Source organism: Ischnura elegans, chromosome 10 (assembly GCF_921293095.1).
Source record: "Ischnura elegans chromosome 10, ioIscEleg1.1, whole genome shotgun sequence".
NCBI lineage: Eukaryota > Metazoa > Arthropoda > Insecta > Odonata > Coenagrionidae > Ischnura > Ischnura elegans.
This window is the reverse complement of record NC_060255.1, coordinates 89,217,215-89,243,203: the sequence shown is the minus strand read 5'-3', so window position 1 is coordinate 89,243,203 and position 25,989 is coordinate 89,217,215. Positions and strand designations below refer to the sequence as shown.

Here is a 25,989-nt window from a genome sequence, read left to right as displayed (position 1 = left end):
TTTCCTTGCCACCACAACTGACCAGTAAAAAAATTTATTGAAGACCTTGGAGATCAAATCATGAGATTAACCCTTTCCGTCAACAAGGATGAATGAACCAATGAAAGAATCTAAAGAAATGGCACATTCCTCTCCGGAAGATTGGAACAAATATGTATCAATTAAGGGAAATTCTTACTAGCTGAAAAAAGAATAGGAAAAAGTAAAACATCGCAGTAAACTTTATAGATGGTATCAAGAGTTCTGGGCCTCAGTATTTTTATGGAAATAATGAGAAAAAAGGTACTACGTAAGCATACTAGTAACAGCCGCACGCAAGAACACTGGTGCATATAATACGTCAAGCTGGTTTTATGAAAACGCGCAGTACAATGAGGGTGAAGATAAAATGGAATCCGAGATATTTTATGCTATCAAAGTGTACAGCAAGTGTCATCTAGCATTGCAGATGAATAAATTAACGCAATACACGTGAATGAAACTCATTACACGCTGGAAACATACTTGAAACCTAGATAAACACATCGCACTCCAGTTAAAAAAAGTGGTGAATACGTAATGTGACATTCAGCATGACATTATGTCACCACGAAAGAATGAGTGAAGCTGTATGACTCACTATTTACTTTAGACGATGATTTCTCTATGCTTTTGCTGCCTCGTCACAACTACTAGTAACTCTTCACGGTGTTTATTTTTTATCTGCGTTGCAACAGTACCAATACTATGGATACCTAGATATAAAACCTGTGATCGGTAATGCCCCTCAGGGTGGTCCTTATTTTCAGAGTTTCCGAATTTCTTTTGGGACCCCCCCAGTTTCGTTCCATTTGGTGAGAAAACATATCATGAAAATTATTTTTGCAATCGGATACCGGGAAAACGTGTCACTTGGCACTTAAAGTTTTGAAATTTTAGTATTTTTGGGTGTTTTTCGGACACAAACGAAGATGATGTCACTCTCGGATTATTCTATCACTTTTCTGTCTTCTTCAATGACTCATTTGACATTTGCAGAGTATCACCTCAACTTTATTTCATTTTTGCTTTGGTTCCCGAGATATCGCACCGAGAGTGAGCGCGCGCCACCCCAGTCAGAGAATTTGGGTGGCACGCGGGCTGCATACTCTCAATATTTGTTGATCATTCCCACTAATCGTAAAAGCATAAAATACTTTAGATAAACTTAAAACTTTGTCAATATAACCTTGAATTCTAAATTTATATATTTTTTTTGCCAAAACGGGATTAGTAGCTGTGGTTTATTCTCCATATCTAAATCTTATATCTAAGAGCTTTGCGCATTGCCTCTCTGTGTTTTGTGGCTACTGTATTTTTGTGCTTACCTTTTTTTTAGTTTGTATCAATAACATAAAATTTTTAATAATCCATTCAGAAACAATAATAATTTTCATGGCACTGAACAAACACTTGTGACATTTCAACTAACCGCGATTCCCGAAATATTTAAGATTGATTACCGTTTCAAAAGTGCAAAAGCAGTACGAAAGCACATTTCCATAATATTTTCTAAATATATTTCCAAAATACTTGCAGAGCATCAGTAAAAAATCTATATTTCTTCTTGCTAGAATAATTTGTGAAATTGACGACCAACTTAGGAAGCAAAACAGCCGACGAAAGCAGATGAATATGGTAATTATTTAATGACCGGTATTAGCGCTTATTCTTGAGGCAGGATTGTTATATACGCCACGCAGAGATGAAACAGAAAATATACAGAAAAATTTCAAATGGATAAAATTTCAATAAAGTACTTATGAGATAAATTAACATAAACTATGCTGCCTTGAAAAAACGAGGGAAAAGTTAGCCAAACGCTTCGAGCGATTATAGAAAATGTTACTGCCAATTTTAGTTTTCCCTTCTAATCTGACTTTGCCACGGATATTCAATTTTACCTTAGAAATTCACCCTTTGAAAGCTAGTTGAAATTTCATACTTAATTATATATATTATAAATTGGCTAAAAATTAAACCGTAATTGACTACAGGATCTGACCTTGTGAAAGCTAGTCAAAAATATGTAGTTTACGATGCCTAGGAATTAAAATAGAAATTTCAAAACTTCATTCAAACGTCATTTTGTGCAATAAATTTACAATTTAATAGTAATAATAGCGAATGAAAGAGGAAACTTATGTTTATTATACATGGGTAGAAGCAGTGCTTGAATGTCTTGGCGCAATTTACTGAAATTTCAACGTTTTCTTGATGAACAGATGGAATATATAATATGGATTACATTAAAAATACTGTGTTTTACTTCTACGGGAGGAGAACAAATATATGTGGAATAAAATATCAACTCGTGAGCCATTAACATACGGGTCGATAAAGGCGACTTCGTGGTTTTAGGAGAAAATATCTCAGCCACATACAGCGATGCACGAAAAAAATAAGCGAGAAGGCACAAATTTTTGATTGATTCACGAAAAAATATGGATTCGTAAAATGATGTTCCATTAAAATTACATTGCGACCAAATACCACTCGCAAGAAATCGTATTTTTGCGCAGAAAATGATCAGAGAAGCGAAAAGCATGGAAAGAGCCACTGAAAAAAATAATCAGTCTTACGCCTGGAAGGCCATCGGCCACTTAGCAATTTATTTTCGTGAGCATGCCGTGAAATTTGCATTATCGCAACGAGGCCAACACGCAGCAGCCTGGGCGGGACCCGCCCTTCTCCTTGCATTTGGGTCAACGCCATATTCACCGACACGTTGCTCTGCTCGTTTCTGCGGCCTCTGCCTAACCTCCCCAGCCACAATTACCATTCCCGTTGGTACCGCATCGACAATAAAGCATCGAACGGTCGATATTTATTTACTTTATTTTAGATATTTATATGTTTATATTCATTTAATATTTATGGAAATGGGAAATAACAATAAATTGGCGAATAAATAAATGTCAAAACTTGGTGACAAGGGATACGAGTGATTCTCTATTCTGTACTGACATCGAATGGAAAATAAAATGAACTTGTAGCGATGGCTACACTAAATAACACACTTCGGTTATCTGCGGAGAGGCGTTTATTGTGACTTGACAATACAGAACTGAACTGGGTAGCCCAGATGGCTAGCTTATATACATGCGGCGAATATACTGGAACGCCGCGCCGGAACTTCCTCGAACCTTCTAGAATTCCTGAAAAGATATAGGAAAAAATACCGGCCGGCGCCAGGACTCGAACGCGCGCCGTCCGATTAGTAGGCGGACACTTATCCTTTGGTCCAACTCTACATTGTGGCGGACGATGCGCCACAAACTAATGAATATCTAGTTGGTCTCGTTTGTTTTCTTCACCAAATTTCTGTGTGATCATTATCAACAAAAATATCAATAAGGAATTTAAAAAATACAGGTAATAATAAACACCGTGTATAAATTTATTAATTATCAGTCAAAATATCAAAAAGAAATTTGTGAAAATTACTGATAATAATTCAAACCGTAAGTTATCATCAGTAATAAGGAGCAATAATGAGTTTGTTATTTCAGCCTGCCCAACTCTCATATTAATAATTTTTATGAGTTGAAATTCAACTTTCCTTCTTTGCGAATAAATCTTTTTGAATGCTCATGCATGAAACATGCTAGTGCATACGCACTTGTTTAACAAGGAATCGAGAAGTCGCCTACGTATTCTTTTGAAATAATCTTGTCAACGCGCTCACTGGCATGAGTTACCATATTCAACCGTAAGATCTGTACTCCGAGGTGCTAATAAACATTAAAAAATTGAGGTGACGAGAAAGAAAAAAAGAAATTGATAACAGTAATGAAATATCGCTTTAAAGCTATTGATACCTATGGCAGTCGACTATGACGCGAAAACCAAGCTTTAGGAAAACGTTGGCCAAAATTTTTGCATATCTGTATTAGACCTATAATCCGAGACGCTAATAAAAATAAAACATTGAGATTATGGCAATCTACTGCGACATGAAAACCAAGCTTCAGGAAAATCAACGAATACTACCAAAGAGGATCATCAAGTCGGCCTTAGAATGTGTTGTCATCCACTGCACATCTAAATGGGTTTACAAAATTTGCCTCTTGCTGACGGACAAAGTGATCCGAGTTTCCCTGGGAAATAAGGTATAATTAAATGTGCCAACCGAAATTTACATTAATGATGATGTTATCTATCAAATTTATAGCTTTTCAATGATATTCCTCGAAATTACAAACATTTTACTGCAAAATATTGAATAAAATTTGATTGCATTGCACTCATCACTGCGCTGCGGACATTTTTGAAAACCGATTAAAATGCGACCGAAGTGGCAACAGAAATCAACCTTCTGTGGAATGGAATAGAGCCTCCTCTATGCAGTCCTCTTGCCCTGAATAGTGTAAGAAAAAACCTCAGAATCAAACATGACGTGGATATTTATAACGTGGTTAATAGGCTTTGGAGGAGGAAGAATCATATTGAACAGCACGCTACACCTGATAATAGTAATAGATAATAGTAATATGATTTTTTTTAAACAGGGCTACATTTAGAATTTGTTGCGGAAATTAACGAAATCACATTCCACTGAATCTTAGATTCCCCATCCCTGAATTCATTAGAACATCTTCTTTGGGATAATTTTTGATTTTTCGTGATAAACTCTACCGTACTATACTTAAGACCAAAATGCATTACGGGAAAAGAATTTTTCCGTGAAAATATGTTACCTATCTTCTACAATTAGCCTACCTTCCGTACGTCGCAATTTCTAAGGAAATTTATAAGTCGGGAAAAATTCAAAGTATCAAATATCAAATTTATAAATGATCAAACTTGATTGATTACCAAAAATATATTACAAAAAGCCAAACAAAAAAGATGCTTTACTGGAGTAATTCAAGAAGAACTTGACGAGGAAAAATAGGATAACGAGAAATGTGGGCCTATTATTCATCGTACGAAGTGCAACCAAGCATTAAAAAAATCACATTCCTTCGACAGAACCTATTTGTTTTCAAGGAAAATGATTTTCCTCTCAGAAATTTTCTCACTGAAAAGCGCACTTGCGGGTCGCTACGTTAAGATATGCTGCTGGCTAGTCTGTGGTAGCTATCTTGAATAAAACTAAAATTCAATTATGGTATGAGGCATAACTTTGTGAAAACGATTCATTATGAAAAATGAAAAAGATGCAACAGCAACGAGTTGCTCGATACATCGATATCCATGTACGTTCGTATCTCGAATATCCAGTGCCTTCACATGAAATGTCACCACGAATATCACCACAACGTAAGACGTCACCTGATGATCACGTCTTACGTTGTGGTGATATTCATGATGATGACGTCTTACGTTGAAACCATGGTCATGTCAATGTGAGAATAAGTATTTCATGTGAAAGAACATAGTTTCTTCTTTTTCATTTTTCACTAAATACAAGTTTGAGAGTAACGAAACAATTATGGAATGATATTTAGTGATCAATGGCAGGGAATTTCAAGTAGAAATCCAACAGCGACGAGTTGCTCGATACATCGATATCCATGTACGCTCGTATCTCGAATATCCAGTGCTATCACGGTTCCGGAACGTGCCGAAACGCCGTTCCGACACTGTATAAGAAAATGAAATAGTAAAAACATTTTCTTATCAAATTTGGCGCCTCAAAATATCTAATTTACAATTTCGTCACCAAATCAAAATTTTATTTTAAAATATGCAGCCGCAGAGTAACACGCAAAAAACACAAAGAGTAACATTTCACTTGTGAAAAAAAGTAAAGGAAATTGCATTCCGGCACTGCTATTTTTGTCATGACATCACTGCGAATACCCAAAACTCAAGCCGGGTTAACGGGTCGTTGCTACATAAACGGACACCAAAGACTCGATACGCACCTGTGAACACCGACTGTGAAGCACTACGAAGAGGGAAAATATCGATTGAGATCTTAATTCATAGCGAAGTTGACGTTGTTCAAGTATGAATGGAGTAGGTGTCAATGGCTATATAAACATATGGCAAGCAGAAAATGCTGATTAAATACACATGCAAAGAATATAATTTGTTATAATCACCCAGTAACGTTTGAATGATATCTGGTGCTGACACTCGAGGGACTTTCCTCGTTAGACCTATACTCCGAGACGCTAATAAACATTTAAAAAAACTTGAGGTTACGAGAAAAAAAAAACGATATCAGTAGTGAAATATCGCTTCGACATGACAGTCGACGACGACGTGAAAAGCAAGCTCTAGGAAAATCCCTCACTCCATTCGTTACTGTATTCCCCATCCCTCGCCATACCTGGCATCCGTATCGCAAAAACGACCGCGGTCGCTGAAATGGGGCCAGCGGACACGGCTGGGTGGAAATAGGCAAGGCTAATCAGATGAGGATGGGGGAGAAGGCGTTAATTAGGCAGAGTGTCTGGATATTTCGCGGCAACGGACTCCCCCCCCCCGTGACTCGGACGGTTTTCGGTCCGTGGGGAAATAGGACGAGCGGTGAAAAAGTAATAACGAGACGGGCCCCGACGCATGTAAAACCCGCTCCACGGTGACGCAAGCCTAGGCAGGCAGATCCTCAAACGGCATCCTATATGAAGGTTCGCGTGCTGACGGGACGTAACCCTTGACTTCAGAGATCGGGTCAGGCTCGAATGCCACGTTTACACACGTACGTATCCCGTCGGTCCAGATGTGACATCGCGAAGCAACGCCGACGGGTGTCCTGAGAAATTTCACCACGACGTTGTATACGCTATATAAAGGTACTTCTCTTTCTTAACCTTCCTTCGTATTTGCTGAATTCTATCGAGGTTAAGTATAAGTGGTAAAATTACTGATAACATTAAAACCCGTATTATTTTAATTATTATCATGAAAAATAGCAATTAGGAATTTGTACAAATTAATTACTAATGACAATTACAACCGTATTAATGTAATTATTATCAGCTAAAAATAGCTATAAGAAAAAAATACTGATCGTAATTAAAACCGCATTAATTTAATAATCCTCAGTAAAATATCTTTAAGGAATTTAAAAATAATAACTTATTATAGTTAAAACAGTATCAATTGAATTGTTATCAGTGAAAATAGCAAAAAAGGCCGGCATTTGCAAAAATTACTGATTATTATTAAAACCGTATTAATTTAATTATTATTAGTAAAAGTACGTATTTTATAATTTAAACCAGTCCAAGTCTCATATAAATAACCTATTTGAGCTAAAATTCCCCAGTCATTCTTTGCGATCAGAAACGTACATTCTTTAACGTACATGCAGGAAACTTGGTTGTGCATGTGCCTTTCTTTGATTAGATGTCGAGTAGTCGCCTTCTCATTCTATTGAAATAACCAAGTGAACTGCCTTGAATGTAGAGATTCAGCGGTGAGAGGGTGATAAGTACTACATTGAAGAAAAACTTAAATTTCCTACAGGATGAATACACACACTCAAACCTATTAGTACTTTTTCGCATAGAAAGATTTTAATCCAATCTAATAATTTCACACCTCGGTCGCTATAGAAGTCTATGAATGCAATCGGTGGGACTTGAAAGTCGGGTTTCTTCGACTTTGAGCCAATATGATGCTATATTTCCCGGTTGCATTCACAATTAAGAGCTCTGCACTCAAAATATGGACACTTTCCGCACCACATACGATGCACGTTAGTATTCTACGTGCGCTGAACAGTGCCAATTAATCAGTAAATTTTTGCTTTTCAAAAAATTCATGAACATGCAACCTGATTGAAATCAGTACTTTGCATGAATAAGTCTGGGGTGGAAGCCTGAATACGCAATTAAAATATCCCCTTCAACCAGATGTATTTCAGAGATTTCTAGAGTCTAGGTTAAGCCATGTTAATAGTCCTTAGGCCGTCGCACCTTGGATTTAAATTAAAAATAGTCGTCAATTCTTTTTCCTGCTTCAACTTCGGAGAGGCAATTCTAGGAAAGTCAAAAATGTTCCTGCAGTGCTTTGAAATTTGTCGTCGCAGACCAGCGACAAAATAAGTGTTTTTTCTCCGACAGTGGCTTAGCAAGCACGACCCTCGCCACATGTGCCATATTGTGGACTTGTGACGTCAACATCACGTTCGGTAAAACCCATACCGAAGATCACTCTAAGAAAATTACTTGGTGGTGTAACTGGCTAACACACCTGACCGGCAGTCGGGAGATCCAGTTTCGAATCCCAGCCAAGTAAAATATTTTTTCATGGCGAACTTCATCCGTAGGTGTATTTAAGTAAAAACTAATACATTTCAATAATAATGAAAAAGTACCTGATTTTTTTACAGGTTATTATCTTACAACTATTTTATTACACCTTCGCCAAATGACGCTTCGACGCCTCAGCGTCATAGCCAGGTTAAGTGCGTACCTCATGTTTCGTTTTCACAAAATGTCGCTGACTTGAGTTTATTTTCATGATATTCTAAGTTTAATTTATACTTTCTAGGAACTCAAAAATACAACTTCCTAGCACCATGAAAACATCCACTCGGGCCTCTTATTTCATCCATTCAAATGTTTTCACTGGAAAGATGTGAGCTTGGCAGTTGCACTATATATTTGAAGCCGAGTTCCTTCGAATTTCGCGCGGATATGACGACTTATTTTTCTGCTGTATTTACACCCAACGGCTTCACGCTCTGCATTGAAAATTTGGACGAATTCCTCATCGTACGATTCACGACTATACGCAGAGAACAGCGTCCCTTTTTTATTTGCGGAACTATTTTACCTCGAGAATATTTTTGCCTTGAAGGTCGCGAACTGAGCCCTGGAAGGTGGTGCTTTGTTGGCTGTTTTCCTGGAAGAGGAAAGCGCAGAACACAAAACACACGAGTCACATATGACCCGGTTCAAACACATGCATGCCTACCTACTCTAGGCGAGCTATTCACTTAATCCATTCCGCTTCTATGACGTGCAGTGTGAAACGAATTAAAACTCGCGTTGACGAGTACGGCTTTTCCCTGCGATAATATGGAGCTTCCAACGAGAAATGAAGGGGACGTCATATTCATGAAAATTCAACTCTTCCCAAAAATTTAAAAACAATTATCGCCTCATATCGCCTTGAGTATTGACAGTAATGGCTGAAGGTGAAAACAAAATTATGCTTTCCACATAATATTTTTTGGAAACTGCATCTGAAAATCATGTTTAACATCGAACTCTAAGGGAATGCTGGTCCAAGCAAACGGCGGCATGGTATTTGTGGGAGGCGACCGAGGCATGGGAATGGTTGGGGAATAAAGGCTGGAAAGAAACCCGGTGCTGGTGTTAGCCTGCTCTTAACGAAAGGCGCCAAGAGGACCACGGTTCAACGTCCCATTCCACGGATGGACTGCTGCACTTTCCGTGTTTTTCACAGAGCAGTCTATCAGGGATCGAGTATCCAGTAAAAATTCTCCGCAACCGCCGGAAATCGAACGAGGGCCAACTGGGTAGGGAGCCAAACTCTTCAGCATAAGAAAATGTAGATTACGACTATAATATAAATATTGTTGTGAAAAAAACTAATAGAAAGTTCTTTCCATCAAACATCCTCGTGAACAAAAATTAACATTGGGTAACTATGGAGTTAAATATTGAGGAAGAGCAAATGCTAATTCACACAAATCGAAGGACTGGAAACTACACCACGCTCAGTACATTACAATATTGTTAGCTGATAAAAAAATCATTTTCGCTGGATTTTAAGCAGTGGCAAAGAAGATACATCTATGAAGCCTATCGACATCATGTGACCAACAAAAGTCCTCTGAAATCGATTTTACGCATCATTCGGGGTCTTATTTGTGATTGGTAGAATATTTCACCAATCAGTTCCGGTCATAATATGTCAAGTTACAACAGATTCAGTTACCGTAAATGTTAAGAATCGTGACGGATTTTGATTTTTGACACTTGATTTTTTTCGCTTGAATGATAAAAAAATCCGGAGTAAAAAGATGTTTTTTGACGGTAGTATGTGAATTTCCGAATATTCCCCAAGGAAAAAGTTTTGAGACCTCAAACGCCTCATCATTATCATCGTTCGTCAATCCTCATTATCGTTAGTTATAAATCCTAAGATTAATTTGACTCAGCTCTCCGTTCCTCTCTCCTATCCGCTAGTCTTTTCATAGCGTCGTATTTCTCCTCTTTTAACCTGTCCTACGTTACTCATTCGGGGCCGTCCCCTGCCCCTCTTCCCTTCCACTTCTCCTTCTACGATTGTTTTCATCAGGCCATCGTGTCTCATAATGTGTCCAAATGAGTTGTCCCGTCTTTTGCTCAAGGTTTTTAGAAGACTTCTCTTTTCACCCACTCTTCTTAGCACTTCCTCATTACTTACACGGACGAACCATTTTATCTTCATAGCGGCATCATATGGTACCAAGATATATTTCAATAAATGTTTGGGTGATCGGCATAAGAAATTTGAACTCAATGGCTCAGATATCGATGCATATTAAAATATCAGTTAATCTGGAAAATTTTGATTTATAAGAAACTACATTCTGCTCAAGGTCCTATGGAATGCGGCGCTGAAATAATAAAACGGATTCTAAGGAACTACATTCTGCTCAAGGTCCTATGGTGTGCAGCGCTGACATAATGAAATGCCACGTTGACAAGTAGGCACGGTTTTCCCAGCCATACTACGCTGCAGCGAACTTCAAATCACTTCCTCATTACTTACACGGACGAACCATTTTATCTTCATAGTGGCATCATATGGTACCACGCTATATTTCAATAAATGTTTTGGTGATATGCATAAGAAATTTGAACTCAATGGCTCAGATAGCGATGCATATTAAAATACCAGTTAATCTGGAGAATTTTGATTTCTAAGGAACTACATTCTGCTCAAGGTCCTATGGAATGTGGCGCTGAAATAATGAAACGTTGACATGTAGGCACAGTTTACCCAGCCATACTACGCTGCAGCGAATTTCAAATCCCTTCCACGTGTAGCTCCGCTCTGTTGATCCGAATTTAAGGCCTTTTCTTTGCGAACGGTGCATCACGGCCGACTTCTCATCGTGGTGGCAATTCAATTCATCCCCGTGGATATGTCTGGGAAATGTTGACGGCAAATCGACCCACGCGCTGTGCTTCCTTATCCGTCTTGCAACCCGGGCGGACGTCAGGAAATCAAAATAGCGGGCGCCTAATTGACAATCATGAAAGGGGGAAGTAAGATCAACATTACCTACCGCAATTGCCTTCCCTCGAGCTCGCCCTCGACGGCTTTCGGAAATTTCCATACGGTTCTCGTAAATTTAATTACTTCAGGTATTACCTACCGTGCCTGCGAAGGAGGAAGTGGTGAAATAGATCATTCCATGCTAGTAGCACACGTAGACACAATACCTGAATCAGTCTCATAGAAGTGCCAGTTCTGCGAAAGGAAATTCATTCAGGGAGTATAGCGGTTATATGGCTAAAAGATAAGCTCTTCACACGGTACACGCTTTGCACTAAAAGGCAGACGAGCTGTCTTCTGAACTGGGATATTATTCGAACGTATGTTGCGAAATTTCTCCAAAACAGATTATCTAACTACTTGAATTCATTTCAAAAGATTTTTTTAACTTCCATTCATGAAAGTAATGAGATAACATTGTACTTGGTTTTGATAAAATCAGGTAACAATAGAATATTTTTAACACTTTTCTTTCAATACTTCTGAAAGTTTATATAAAATACGATGCTACACATGGCGGCAAATCTGCTAAGAAATTCTCAAGCGGTGAAATAACGTATTAAATCAGTTATTCAGGGCGAAAACCCATTGAAAACAGCTTTTTTACTTTTAAAGCTGTCTACCGAAAATAAGGCATAACTCGGGAAATAGGTAACATTGTAATTAGAAGTAATACCATAGTATAAAGAACTATAGGAAATGAAAGTACTATAACTACCCTGTACAAGAAATCTCTAAATGAGATTCGTAACTAACTTCTCCAGATAAAAAAGTAATTAGCCTGAATATTAGGTAAGCTAAATATTAATGAATTGGCTGAATATTATTTATTTTGATTCAGAGCAGGAAGTACGTAAATAGAGGTATGTAAATTCAAAAGGAAACACGGAAGTTATCATTAAAAGTTATCGATAATAAATTTAAATTATTATTTCAGGAAACTTAATAGAATTCTGGTTGAAGTTCAATGACCTAAAGCAAAACTAATTTAACTGCGAAAGTAATATCTGATATTTAATTTTCAACCATGAGGGACATTGAAATTAGAATTTATTTACAAATGAATACCTAATGGAATTAAATTACGAATATATACCACCCCCAGAAGAGTTCTATTTATAAATTAACCGTTTTACCTATTGATAAATGATGAATTTAAATTGTTGGTATCCATTAATTAAAAATTTTCCGCACCAAACTTACAGTAAATGAGCGAAATAATAATAAACAGTATGGAGCCCAGACGATCAATATATCAATTTAATCGCTGAGTATTTTGGACTTCATAATTGTGACAACCGTAAGTGTAATTTGGAGTTAATAGCATGTGGTGGCAGTTGCCAGCCTAAAAGTAATCCTCCATTGACAAAATTGAAGTTGAATGCTTGTGATTTCAATGCAGCGTGAACAAAGATTTTAAAAGCCTTTAAAGCAACACTTTGCCTCTAATTTATAAAACGATGTTGTAGAATAATCCCAGAGGGCCTAACTGTGGTCGAAGCAACTCCAATTTCAAAACAGAAATAATACTCCTGGCGCATCTGCTAAAGCTAACGACTATTATGTATCTAGAGTGCCTAAATAGGTTGATTTATACGCATTATTAAATACGTCGAATAGGTTTTATTAGTCACATCCATTGATGCTTCTTTGACAATGTACGTGACCTACAGATAGAATTTGAAGTACGGCTCTGAAAAAGAGGGCCCATACATTTCGTGTTTGGAATCAGCAGGAAGGAGCAAGGTAGCAAGGTGGTCAAGAATAAAACTACTTACATAGTTGCGCTATCTGCACATTGTTTTATATAAGGCTAATCATTGAATCTCCTTTTATTTAATAGAAACCTCATTCAGAAACGCATAATAATTTGTTCCAGCGTGTTATAGTTAGCATTTAAAATTTTGATCTACCCCCTCAGAACGTCAGAAATTCAGAACAATTACTCTGTTGAAATATATTATATGAGTAAAAAAAGATAATATTTATACTCCATCTTCTTGGAACATATGGACTACATGGTTAACTACGGAGCGATTGCCAATATTTGAAATGCATTTTTTGTAGTCGATAATTTTTTCATATTTTTTAAGGGGCTTGAATTAAAAAAAAATATTCGCGCATTCAGTTAAAAAAATATGAAAATATGAGTTGAAGGAAAAAGGGAATTTAAAAAAATGCACACTTGAAATGAAGATTACTTGGCCAGAAACGAATGGAAAAACTCAAAGCCCTGTGCCCGTTGCTAGAGAATCGAATCTTAATTATCTCAGCTTGAAAAAAATAGCAGTTGGTGAAAACAACATGAAATATTTGACAGAAATGCAAAGAGGAGTATTACTGTCCACTGAATGAAACATGCTATAAGAGAAACCGTCAAATCACACGGCATTTCCTTTCTGAAACTTCAACTCCAAATGTCACGCAATCATTTCGTATAAAAAATAAAAAAGGCGTATTCAATTCGGTGAAATACAGGAATATTTAGAGAAAATGCTGGATGATTCCAATTGAGATAAGCCATGTTCAATTACATTTACAATGAGCTTTAATTAAGTACAATGAAGATGAATAATTGGGGTAAAAAGTTAGATATCAAGTTGTTAACAAATGATCTATTTTTTCTAATACCATGCAAATCGACCACGTCGAACATATAGGTGTTTTTCCTCAGCAAAATGAGGCAATATACATATATTTCGAGTATTTAATTATGAAAGTCTTCACAGAAATTTAGTACATGACACTTTTTCTAGTAATTTTATCCTAATTTCAATTTGAATTTTCTTATTAACTCTCAAATTTAATTGTGGAGTAGCAATAATTTTCGATTTACGACCCCTGGAAATATGAAAAAAATGTTTAGACTACGAAAAATTTGAGAGGGAGTAAAATACACGCAGTAGCAGTGATATTTACAAAAAATAACGTCTTATCAATAAAGTCACTCAATAAAAACCTGAATCATTCTAAAGACCTTACGAGAATATTAATAATTGTGTAAAAAAACAATTTTTACAAGCTTCTAAGCAGATATCCTTACGGTATGAATATTGGAATAAGAGAAGAGACAAACTTCTCTACCCAGACACTCAAGCCTTTACAGCAAAATCCACTTTACATCCACCCTAAACTCCAATGGAAACCAACCCTCGGCTTGAGACACTGACTAGTGAAACTCACAAGATATTTCTTCGGCAATTTGTAAGAAAAAGACATAACTCGGTAACAAAAAGGGAAACATATGTTAAGGCAACTAATTAATCTCCATAAATAGCAATTTTAGGGGTAAAAATTCACTAAAAACGTTATAGGATATAGAGGCTAGGGGCTATACGATAGGGGCTATTTACATGTTTACAGAGAAAGGAATCTATCGAGTGTGTTCAAATAATTTACAACAAAGCCAACCACAAAAATTAAAGAAAATATCACCTCTCTGAAAACGTAAATTAGTTTCCCGACCAGCATCATACTCGATTATCAAAATCTGAACACCAAAATACGTAAATTCTTTCCAAGGTGCAGAATATATAAAATGCTTGTGAACGTTGCCTAGAGAGTAAGCTCTGTCCTAACTAATTACAAATCAGTATAAGTGATACAAACTTGAGTTGGAGAACTTCACAAAAAATGCGGGCATTCTACACCAAAGAAAGAAAATAGCAAGAAAGGCATGATAACAACTAGAAGTGTTCGCTGCAGACACCGGAAAATAACTTAGTACTGGATTATTTATTGCATGCTCGATATTCTCTAATTTTTGCTATTCTCAATTCTTTAAAACTTAATTTTTAATCGTTTGTGACAATTTCTAAATATTGAACCGCAAAGTGAGGTGATTTATTCATGCTTTGTAAATTTAATTCCCATATTAATAGTTTGGCTCATAACCTCTTGTAATTTACGTTTATTTCTTGATCTTGTAATATGGTTTGAAAAAATGCTGTTTCTTGTCATTATAAAAGTCAAAGATGCAATGTTCTGTTTTTAATCGTACAATGCAGCTGCTTCTTTATTTTCCTTCTCGTCAAGAGAACTTTATATGATAGATCTAACTCTGTTTTTTTAGTACCGTGGTGCCTAATCTCCATCATGTTTTAATTATATTTTCAAAATGATTTGTAGTAATTTAGTAGAACAAATTGTCTAAAGATCTAATAAGCACCTTGAGGACCTTGGGCGAGGATATCGGCGCGCGACGCAAAATATACCCTCGGACTTCGTAATCATCGAATTTAAATCTGCCGGCGCACTTGCCTGTTAAGGACACTAATGAAAATTTATAGATTCTGAGTAATTTTTTGAGGCAGAAGGTTATATAGGAAGGTATTTTTCAAGAGAATTATAGGCCAGAAGGTTATAAGGTTTCCACGAAATCAAGATGTTTTCGGAGACGATCATTCCGGGACTGAGGGCAATCAATTTACGAAGTGACCGCAATTAATTAGATCAGGCCCATCATCAACTTTGAAAATTGATTCGTGGGCATAGACGGAATAGCCGCACACGTGCGTGGTAAGCGGAAAATGCGAGCCTCGTTTCAAACTGGCCTAAGGGGCGTTCGGTGACCACTCGGGCATCTTCCATTAGTCAGAAATGGCCCAATTTGGCTGTCAAATACGACTAAAAATCGTCAGCCAATATGTGCCCAACAGAAAAAAAAGTTTCGCGGTGACTTTCAGGTGAACGACGGTAAGCAACTTAATTCAGTTAATGGAATCATGCACATCTCTATTTATTCCAGGAATTGAGTGAAGTATAGTCGCTGGAATCAATCGGGGTAGTTATGAAAATGAATGGAAAGTACAAAGTGTTTCATTTGCCATGTTTAACGTTAATGAAACCTTATTTGCTTAGCTTTTCTATTGATAATTCTTGAAAACTTAATTTTTAATCGTGAGGGAACAGTTGTAAATTTTGATAGGATTTTGAAATATTGAATGGGCATATAATTTAGTGGAACATTATATAAGCGTTAGTGCCACAAAGCGAAACAACCATAGAGCGGAGAAGAGCAAAGTTGGATCATTTAATACAAGCCGTGGAATGTTGGTGAAATTCACAAAGTTCCCATAACCATTAATTCTCTAATATTAGGAATCAAAGCATGGATAACAAGATTTCCGAACCACTGCAAAAACAACAACGGCATTCACGTTCTTTCTCTCATGAAAATTCTCGTAAGTTTGCAAGTATTCGATATTTAGAAAATCGAAAACTGACTTTCCGACGGCAAGAACACTTAGCGACTAATATTTAATTAATAAATTGCCCATTTAATTTCATTACCTCCGTGGGTAAATACTTATTAAAATGTTTTACATAATTTTTTCAAATCTACCTCCTGGCATTAGATAAAAACGAAGTGAAAAAATATATTACTGAACAGTATTGAATTGTATAATATAACTGAATATACTGCAAATCGTCGAAAATTAGAGTGCAATTGATTTGGAATTCCGAAGAAAAGTAAAAGTTATTATCATTATGATGAGATATTTATACGATTTTGGAACCCAATTTTGATGAATATTATTCAAGCATTAGTGCAATGAAGCGAAATCATCAATAGTGTGGAGAAGAGTCAAGTCGGATAATTTCAGGTAAGTCGCGGAAAGATGGCAAAATCCACAAAATTTCAATAGCAATTAATTTTCTAATACTCCGGCCATGGTACACCAAATAAATAATCAAAGCACGGGCCAACAGATTTCCGAACCACTGCAAAGACCACCACAGCGTCCAAGTTGTTTGACTCTTACGAAAATTCTTTTAAGTTCGCAAGTGTTCGATAGTAAATGAATCGATTATTGAATTTGTAGTGACAAGGACACTTACCGACTACGTTGAGGGTGACGAAGTGGCTCATCTTTGGCTCCGTGCTCACTTGGCACTCGTATTGACCGGCGTCTCTTGCCTGGACGTACTTCACTTGCAGCGTCCACGTGTCTGTCGCCTCCACGTGGAACGCTTGGAACCGCTCGTCCGCAATGAAGGTGTACCGGTCCACGGTGAGGATATGGGCATCCCGCCGCCTGATCCAAGATACCTAGGGAAAAAAACATCAGTATTGATTAGCTCAAGATAATAACGGGCGAAGAAATACAAAAGTACACGAAGTACTCCAAGCAGGTCTTAGAGAAAAGAACTCGTGATTAATTTAAGTATGCTGGGAATAGCCAAGGTGTTAATTTGAGAGTCACCCGAAATGCACAATTTGTGCGAAAATTCAACAGTAAAAAAAACATTCGCTTTGACCGGGATTCGAGCTAATAAAAAAACTAGTGATTACTTAAAACGTAGACTTACTTATGCCTTATTTATTCATCGTTTTGCCTTTATCACATGGATCCTGATATTAGCCTTTGATTGTGTTACTTCCTGCAATAAGCGTTCGTAAATTGTACGAAAAATCCGCAGAGAAAAATTCATTCGCCTTTACCGGAAATCGAAGGATCCGGATTCGGATTCCGGTCAAGGCGAATGAGTTTTTTCTCTGTTAATTTTTCGCCAAATTTGTGTATTGCGAGTGTCTCCGTAGAGTTACCACCGTGGCTAGTCCCGGTAAACTTAAATTAGTTTCCAAATTAGGTACTTATCCTCCTGACAGTGCTCTATTATGTTTTTCTTTCCCTAGAATAAAATTGCGCAGCAATCGCCTCATGTACATATATTTTGTCATTGCTGATTTCAAGGCCAAGATTTTTATACATTTGAATAATCTTTAAACAATGTATTCTAAATTATAATAACTCAGTGGCAAAGAACTCGGTCGTCTGCCAAGCTCAAAATCACTTCTTTCTGAGATATTATGAAAGAAATCGAAGTTGACTTCCCATTTATCTTTCCCTACGACCACGACCCCACCCTCACCTACAATAAAAATATGCTAATATTCCATTAATTAATAGTCTACTTCATTTCATTATATTCGTTTGAGAATTTTCAGGCTCATTTAAACTTTTAAATTGATTTTTTGAGACATACATGTTGGAGTAAGACAAACATGAAGTTAAAACAACAGCATTGAATTCGAAAATGTATCTGAAGATACTGAAAATCGTTGAGACTTAAAGTGCGTTTGATTAAATATTTCGATGATAAGTAAAAGTAAATATCATGATCACGAGTTATTACCACGCATTGACACCTAATTTGGAGGAACATTGTACAATCATTAGTGCCTCAAAGCGAAATCACCTTGAGAGCGAAGAAGAGTAAAGTTCGATCATTTTAACCAAGCCGCGGAAAAACGGTGAAATCCAATGAATTGGCATAAAAATTAATTTACCAATACTAGGAATCAAAAGATGGATCACTAGATTTCCAAAACATTGCAAAACCGCTACGACATCCATGTTCTTTGACTTTTATGAACATTCTCGTAATTTTACCAGTATTCGATAATTAGAAAATCAACTATTGACTTGAGCCCGTTATTTGCGCACATCTATAAAGTGATACGAAATTCATACAACAAATAGCATCTTCAAAAAGAGAAAAAAAAATTTAACCCGAAACCCGGTGTATCAGCGGAAACATGTAACGCGTCGTAACGCATTTTATGCTCATTTTTCACTCCCACCTTTCATGCACGACCTTTCATGCGTTATAAATTGTTTAGATACATTTATTTAGTATAAAAAAACAATTTCATCGGAATAAATCTAAAATAACGAGATAACTGAGTGATATGAGTTCCAATTTCCCATGCGTGTGTTTATGCTAATACAAAGATAAATAAAAGAAAGTCACATTTCAGCAATTCCATCGCTTATGCATCTAAACATCTGCGCTACGACGGAAAGCAAAACAAAACTGCTGTTTCCGATTTTGTTTCATAATGCATGCGTTTTGTTCAAATTTTTGTCATGCCTTGCCATGGTATTTCATTATTCCGCCTCTTTAAAGATGAATGGACAAAAACCACTACGGAATTACGAGTTCTCTTATCCTTGGCATCCCTACCCTAGAGTATATATTTTGCCAGTGCTTTGTTGACTTTCATCAGTGGTCCCTCTAAAGCAAATGTGGCTTGCGTGTCAACAACAGGACACAATGTGAGTCGTCTTTGAATGGAAGGGAAAAACTGAATTATTGATGCAAGAGGACCAGGTTGAGCTAGCTAATAATTAAAGGATAACTTTTTAATTACAAAGTTTCCCATGCTCATTTTTGAACAGTTAATTTGTCCATATATCCCACGCAAATGCACGCCGAAAACTTTCTAATTCAAATTTTGTTTCGCTGAAAAAAAAAAGTTTACTCCTAAATATTTCAGCAAAAAAGTTGTTTTGGTTAAACTTAAATAATTCCTTTGAAAAGCGTCCGCTTCAGAAAAATTCAGCTTGTTGAGTTCCATCTCAATTTTACCTTCTCACGCGAGATTTTTTTACTCGCGACTACACTCTACATGCAAGTTTGATCTTTATCGACTCCAGTAGGTAATGAAAATGGCTTCGTGCATACCACATTTCACTCACAGCATTTAATTAGCAGTCGTAATCTGAATTTTAGTATAATTTCATCCACCTCTCTCCCGTTAAGTTTCTTTTTTCGTAGTTTTTTCTTTGTTTGCATTCATACCACTAAAGCAATGAAAATTTATTCAAAAAGTGAATACGTGTGAGTGAGAACAAAATATGATTTGACAGGAGCGGATATCTGAGATGATATACCTATCGAAAGAAATAAGTAACACTGCCACCTGAATTTCTCTTAAAGCCTAATTGATAATATAGTAGCATATACCTACCCACAAGGGTTTTATTTCCATTAATACTAATATTTACCACATTTTTATATATTTGAAAGTACTTAATCATTGAATTGTAATCAATTGATGCAAAATGTTTAAAGGCCATTTCGTGGCATGTAAAATCCAGACTCCAACGAATTGATGAATATATTGAAGGAAAGGATGAAGACCAAACGCTCATAGACAGCAGATAAATAAATATGTGCCACTAAGTTCATCCTTTCGTTTCGAGAAGTTAGCGTCTTTTGAACACTCGAATTCCCAGGAGAAATCAACCGCACAAGCAAGTTTACATCGAATTAGGAATAGTAAATGTATGCACTACACAAATGCCGCATAAAAAGAAGATAGCTCATAAAATCATGGAATCTTAAAATAAATTACGTGTAAAAAAAACCAAAAAAATATCCGAAAATCACATCAATTTCATTGCTATAAGGGCAAGAGAAATTATTCACCGAACAGTTACAACAACCATTCGAAAGATTATGAATTATTTTTTCAACAAAAAGATTAATTGAAAGTTGTCCAATAAACTCATTCAGTAAATGGCTACGTCATCTCCTTCCCCACCTATCGGAAGGAAAACAAACCGAGGCGAAAAATGCACCATAAACGTAATTGAAAAAAGCAAAACTGGAAATAAAGGCGAGTGCGATTCAACCCGGTGTAATTACCGCTAATACCTTAACCCACGCCTAGGGGTATTTGTTTCATAAAGAAAAAAAAATATAAGGTTTTTAAGGGGCTCAGGGGTATCCAGGTCTTTTGCGTCTCAGAGGAATTCTACTGTATCGAGCGATCTCAAACATTAGCGGCATTCGGAAACTTTATCAACGCGATATTAATCACCTTGACGTGAGCAGTCAAAACAATGGTGGCGTATGGGGAGGAAGTTGGGAGAGAATGGAATCTCGGTTCACGACCTGTTTCTCCAGCAAATCCACAGTCATATCTCTGATAGCATGGAGTGGAGATGTGAGAAAGGGCAAAATGCGCTGAATGGTGTAATCATTCAAAATTAGCGTAGCATTGACGCCGAGTATGAAATAAGCTTTGCATTCATTGAGTAAAAATATCTGTAGAGGTAGTGAGACGATACACAAGACAATATTACCATAAATTGGCCTCTTTTAATGAGAATGTAAATTTTTAATTTATTAATTTACTTATTTCGAGGTCACGAAAAGTTCTAAATTAGTGTAGCATTGTCACCGAGAATGAAATAAGCATTGCATCCATTGCGTGTAATAATATCTAAAGGGACAGTGAAACATCATAAAGTGCAATATAATATAAATTGCGACTTTTTCATGTAAATGTGGAGTAAAATCTTCCAAGGCTAATTGTGTTTTGGTCCCAGGGTAATGGCCGAATCATTGAAAGTACAAAGTAATTTTAAATTGTTCCGGAGGATGTCAAATGTTGAACCATTGTGTATACATGGGTGTGTTTTCAGGCTTCATTTTGTTGATCATGCGTCTCATATATCATCAGTAAAAGTGGTAATTTGTCAGTCAGATTCATTGGCAGATAATGTTACTTTATATGTTTATATTTTTATTATTGTATTCCATGCTATCTTTATTCTATGTTATACGTAGATCCACTTGACTTGAATCACTTTACAGAACGAAATATATCTGGAATTCAGGACTAGCAATGCATTTATTTAAGAATTCTGTAGTAAATAAAAGTAAAATATCACTAAGTAAGTCTGCGAAACCTCATATCAATGTCCTCGTTTGTATTTATTGACAGTACCTTTCTCTGTCTCACAGCTAAATGGACGAACGCTGAAGTAGAAATATAGTAAGGTCACGTGTACCCGCCGGCTTCAAACCTGTGTCCTTACTTGCATGGGTTGATTTTGGGACATAAATTTTTAATCGAGATGTTTGTCACGTATAAATCGAAGGTTTGAGGAATGAAAAATACTGACTATTCCTAAGAAACTCATCTCAAACTGTTCGACAAAATGCAATTGTAGCCTAATCGACTGCCATTGTTTGAATTTGAAAACGAATATCGAGAGCTATTTCAGACTAAATCTGGTGGACCTCTAAGATATATATAATTTAGTAAACTGCAAGTATGTTTATTAATCGTGAGTAAAGTCATTAAGTACGTCAAGTGAGAAATACTTAAATTTTTAACTTACTTAATTATCTTCAGGAGAATACAAAATGTGTTGAAACCGGACTTAAAGTAAAACCAGTCGGGGAAAACTACCAGCAACTTAAAATTAATAAATCTACTTAAATTTATAACGCAGTTAACAGAATAGGAAGCTAAATCCTCATTTTTTCCTCTACTTGTATTCGTTCTCTGTGCCTGAAGTAAAACGCTTTATCCCTTTTCCAGCCATGGAAGACCCAAGCCCCTCACCATCCCAACAATTCGGAGATGTGTCAGCAGAGGAAGATGGGAAAGGAGAAAAAGGATGGAGAACGTGAGAAGAAAGGGAGGAGATAAAGAGAGGGAGAGCACACAGAGGGTTCCCCGCACGAGAGGCGAAGGGGCGAGGAGTGGTACTGTCCTGTCATGGGCCGGTCGACTCCAGATCAATCAAAACACGGACGGGAGGAGTATCGAGTAAACACGGGATGAATTATGAGGAGAGGCCCTCTATGTGCACACTGCCATACATATAAACCACTCTCATCATCCAGCAAAGGCACACACGCTGACTAATGTGGATTTGCTGATGGGCGTTGAGTGAGAGCTATCTTGAAGGGGTTTCTGTGTGTGCTGAGCCAGGGAGATGAGGGGCGCACGAAAGAAATCGGACCCTAAGTGGAGGGAAGGGGAGATTTGTGGACCGCCCCGGGAGGAATAGTCGATTTCCGGCCCCGCCTTTAAGTGCAACTCAATATTCGACCCATGCGGAATGAAGAGAGGAGCAGGCTTTGACTCGCTAACTTCGGAGAAACTTCGATACATGAGAAAAGTTCGATGGTTCGATTAATCGAAGATCGCGGGATCACGAAGGCCAGGATTACGCACTGAATTAGATTGATATAGCAGTGAATAAAGGACGATATGTCGCCACTGTCATCTACATAGGCTCCGACTCGCTAACTTCGGAGAAACTTCGATAGATAATAAAAGTTCAATAGTTCGATTAATCGAAAGTCGCAGGGTCAAGAAAGTCAGGATTACGCACAGAAGATTGGTATAGCAGTGAATAAAGGAAGATATATCGCCACTATCATCTACATAGGCTCTGACGCGCTAACTTCGGAGAAACTTCGATACATAAGAAAAGTTCGATAGTTCAATTAATCGAAGATTGCGGGATCACAAAGGTCAGGATTACAAACAGAAGTAGATTGGTATAGAAGTGAATAAAGAACGATATGTCGCCACTGTCATCTGCATAGGCTCTGACTCGCTAACGTCGGAGAAACTTTGATGCATATAAGAGACGCTATACTAACACTGAGAGACATAAAATCATAGTTTCAGGGTTTGGATCGAAAATATACTATATTGTTTGCCGACATTTGAACAAAAAGCTTGGGGAAACTTCCCAAACTTAGACAAAAAGAAAAATGAATGTTCTTTACCATGAACCATTAATGTCCACTCATAACGAAGGTCAATAATTGAACGAATGGGAAGGGGAGACACAATATGGGTATAATTAATCCATAAGATTTACCTTTAATAGATAAATTTACTTTCGTTAAAAATCCGACTGAAGAAATTTTGAGTCACGTTTTATTCATAAATATTGTCCATATTTTTTTTTTGAATTGATCAAACTCTCCCAACTCTCTAATTGTTAAAAATTACTGTGATAAATAAAAACCTCTTTCAAAAACGAAACAGTTGAATGTTGTTAAATATAGATCACTGTATATGTACCTTAATGAGTCAAGACCACTACAATTAAAATTAAAGACATTATAGCAATAAAATATTTTCAACAATAAGCAATTTTTTTTGCCTCTTCACCACTGCCATAGCTGCAGTTGTAAGCAAAGAAAGGTTTGGACCAAATTATGGATGGAAAATCCCATTTGGATGAAGATATTAAAATAGTTTTTTTCCTTAACCCCCAAGTATAAATTGTTCTCTCCGGTATAAATTGAATGATCATTGATTTAGCTGCTTTTTCGTTTTAAGCCAAGAAATTGTTAGCATAAGCCTCGAAAATGTTTGTTTATTTTCAATGCAACGAGCCAACACGGAAATTTAGTGTTTCTCCGAAGTAATCTTCGGGATAAACGGTGTGCGAAGGAAATTACGTAAGTGAGTTACACCTGTCACTTATAACGCAATTTTGCAGCCTATTACACCGTAATGTAGCAAAAAATCAAGCAAAGACATACAAACAAGACAAGAAAAAACAAATCTTAATTTAATTGTGTTTATCATACGGTATTTTAAATGCTTTCGGCTTCTCACGGAAAATGTCAGACCAATACGGAGATAAGGAACGGTAAATTTAACTATTAAAAAGTTATGAATATCTCAGAAACAGAAACAGTCGTGTAAGATAAGAATTTAATTCAAGGTTTCAAGAAATATTATAAATGAATCATGCAAAAATAACTGAAACATTTTTTGGTAATGCCTGTATTTGCAAAACTCGTATCTTTTGCGATTCAGGATAACGCATATAATAGTATAAGGAAATTTGGTAGGACTTTAACATTATGATTACTTAAAAATCTTCATTTTCTCCTGAGTGTAATAAAAATGGAATTGACAATGTTCGAGGCTAAATTACCATCATCTGATTAATCAATTAAGTTTTTTATAACAAAGACATGTGATTCAATTAATTAATGATCAAAGTTGAAATAGATGATGGCATTGTTTTTATCTCATGCCCGAATAAATTTCTCACGGGAAATGACAACTAATTGATAAGCAATTAACATTTCGTGCGATATAACAAATTTTTACAACTTCACGAAGTTTCCCAATATTAGTAAATGCATTTTAACACATAATGGTAGGACAGATTTTTTTCCAATAGGTTCTACTACGCACTTATTTCGTAAAATCATCTGAAAATTGATATTATCGAGTAAAATTCGTGATTTACCATCACCTCCATTTACAAAATAAATATTTCATCCTCTAAAATACAGTAAAGCATAAATAGTATCTTTGAAGAATATAGGTGACTCATGAAATACGATAAATAATTTCTTTCCTAAAACCTTTTGACAATACTTGGTGAGCTCAATTATAATGAATTAATTTAATTGGTACTTAAATTACTAAAACACGCACTAAAACACTATTATGTTTCACAGCGAAAAATCGTGTAGCAATTAATATTTCACGACCATTTACCTACATCGTCACTGTGCATTATTAAACTGTGGCGCATGATACGAGTCATGCAAATTTTCGCAGGTCATATGTTAACTTTCTGAGGCTAGTTAAACACAATCATCACGCAATGCGAAGAACACTCAGAAAAAGTCACCATGAAATTAGGCGACGAAATTTTAATTAGATTTAAATATTAAAATCCTCCGGCTCTAATTTGAAAATCATAAATTAAACAAAGCATAAACGTCCACCTTGGTATTAAAAAACACGTCCACCAAAGCACTTTTTGCATAAAAAATGCATGCCTCCTCCAATTGAAAAAAATGACGACCGTTTTCAGCAATTAAAAGTTCGCATGCTTGCGCGCAATTCGACCGGTCACCTTTTCACCTTTCGGCATTTACATAAGACCCCTTTCTATTCAGAACACCGCGTAGGCTATTCAAATTTTTATTATGCTATCAAAACAAAACTGAGGCTACCATTCCAAAATTCTTTCCGCATTTTAGGAAAAAAGTTCCGCAGTGCTTCCGCATCTCGTTGGCATCAGAATAAGCATTTTCCTGTTCATATTTTTTTTAAAAAGAAGGTACGAAAAAAACATGCAACTGAAAGATAGGTCCGCACTATCCGGCGATACATGGCAATCTCTTACAATTAGTAAGACCATTACATGTCTCTCAATTTATTTGCATCCCTAATCTTCCTATCTGTAC

General features: G+C 36.5%; 1 protein-coding gene across 1 annotated transcript in view; it reads right to left on the bottom strand.

Annotated features, from left to right (window-relative positions):
* The window catches only part of LOC124166474 (hemicentin-1-like), a 74,759-nt gene that overhangs the window by 23,620 nt on the left and 25,150 nt on the right, over positions 1 to 25,989 (bottom strand). Inside the window, exon 3 of the mRNA XM_046544003.1 lies at positions 17,059 to 17,269. Coding sequence (XP_046399959.1) covers positions 17,059 to 17,269 — 211 coding nt within the window. The remainder of the gene's footprint in view (positions 1 to 17,058; positions 17,270 to 25,989) is intronic.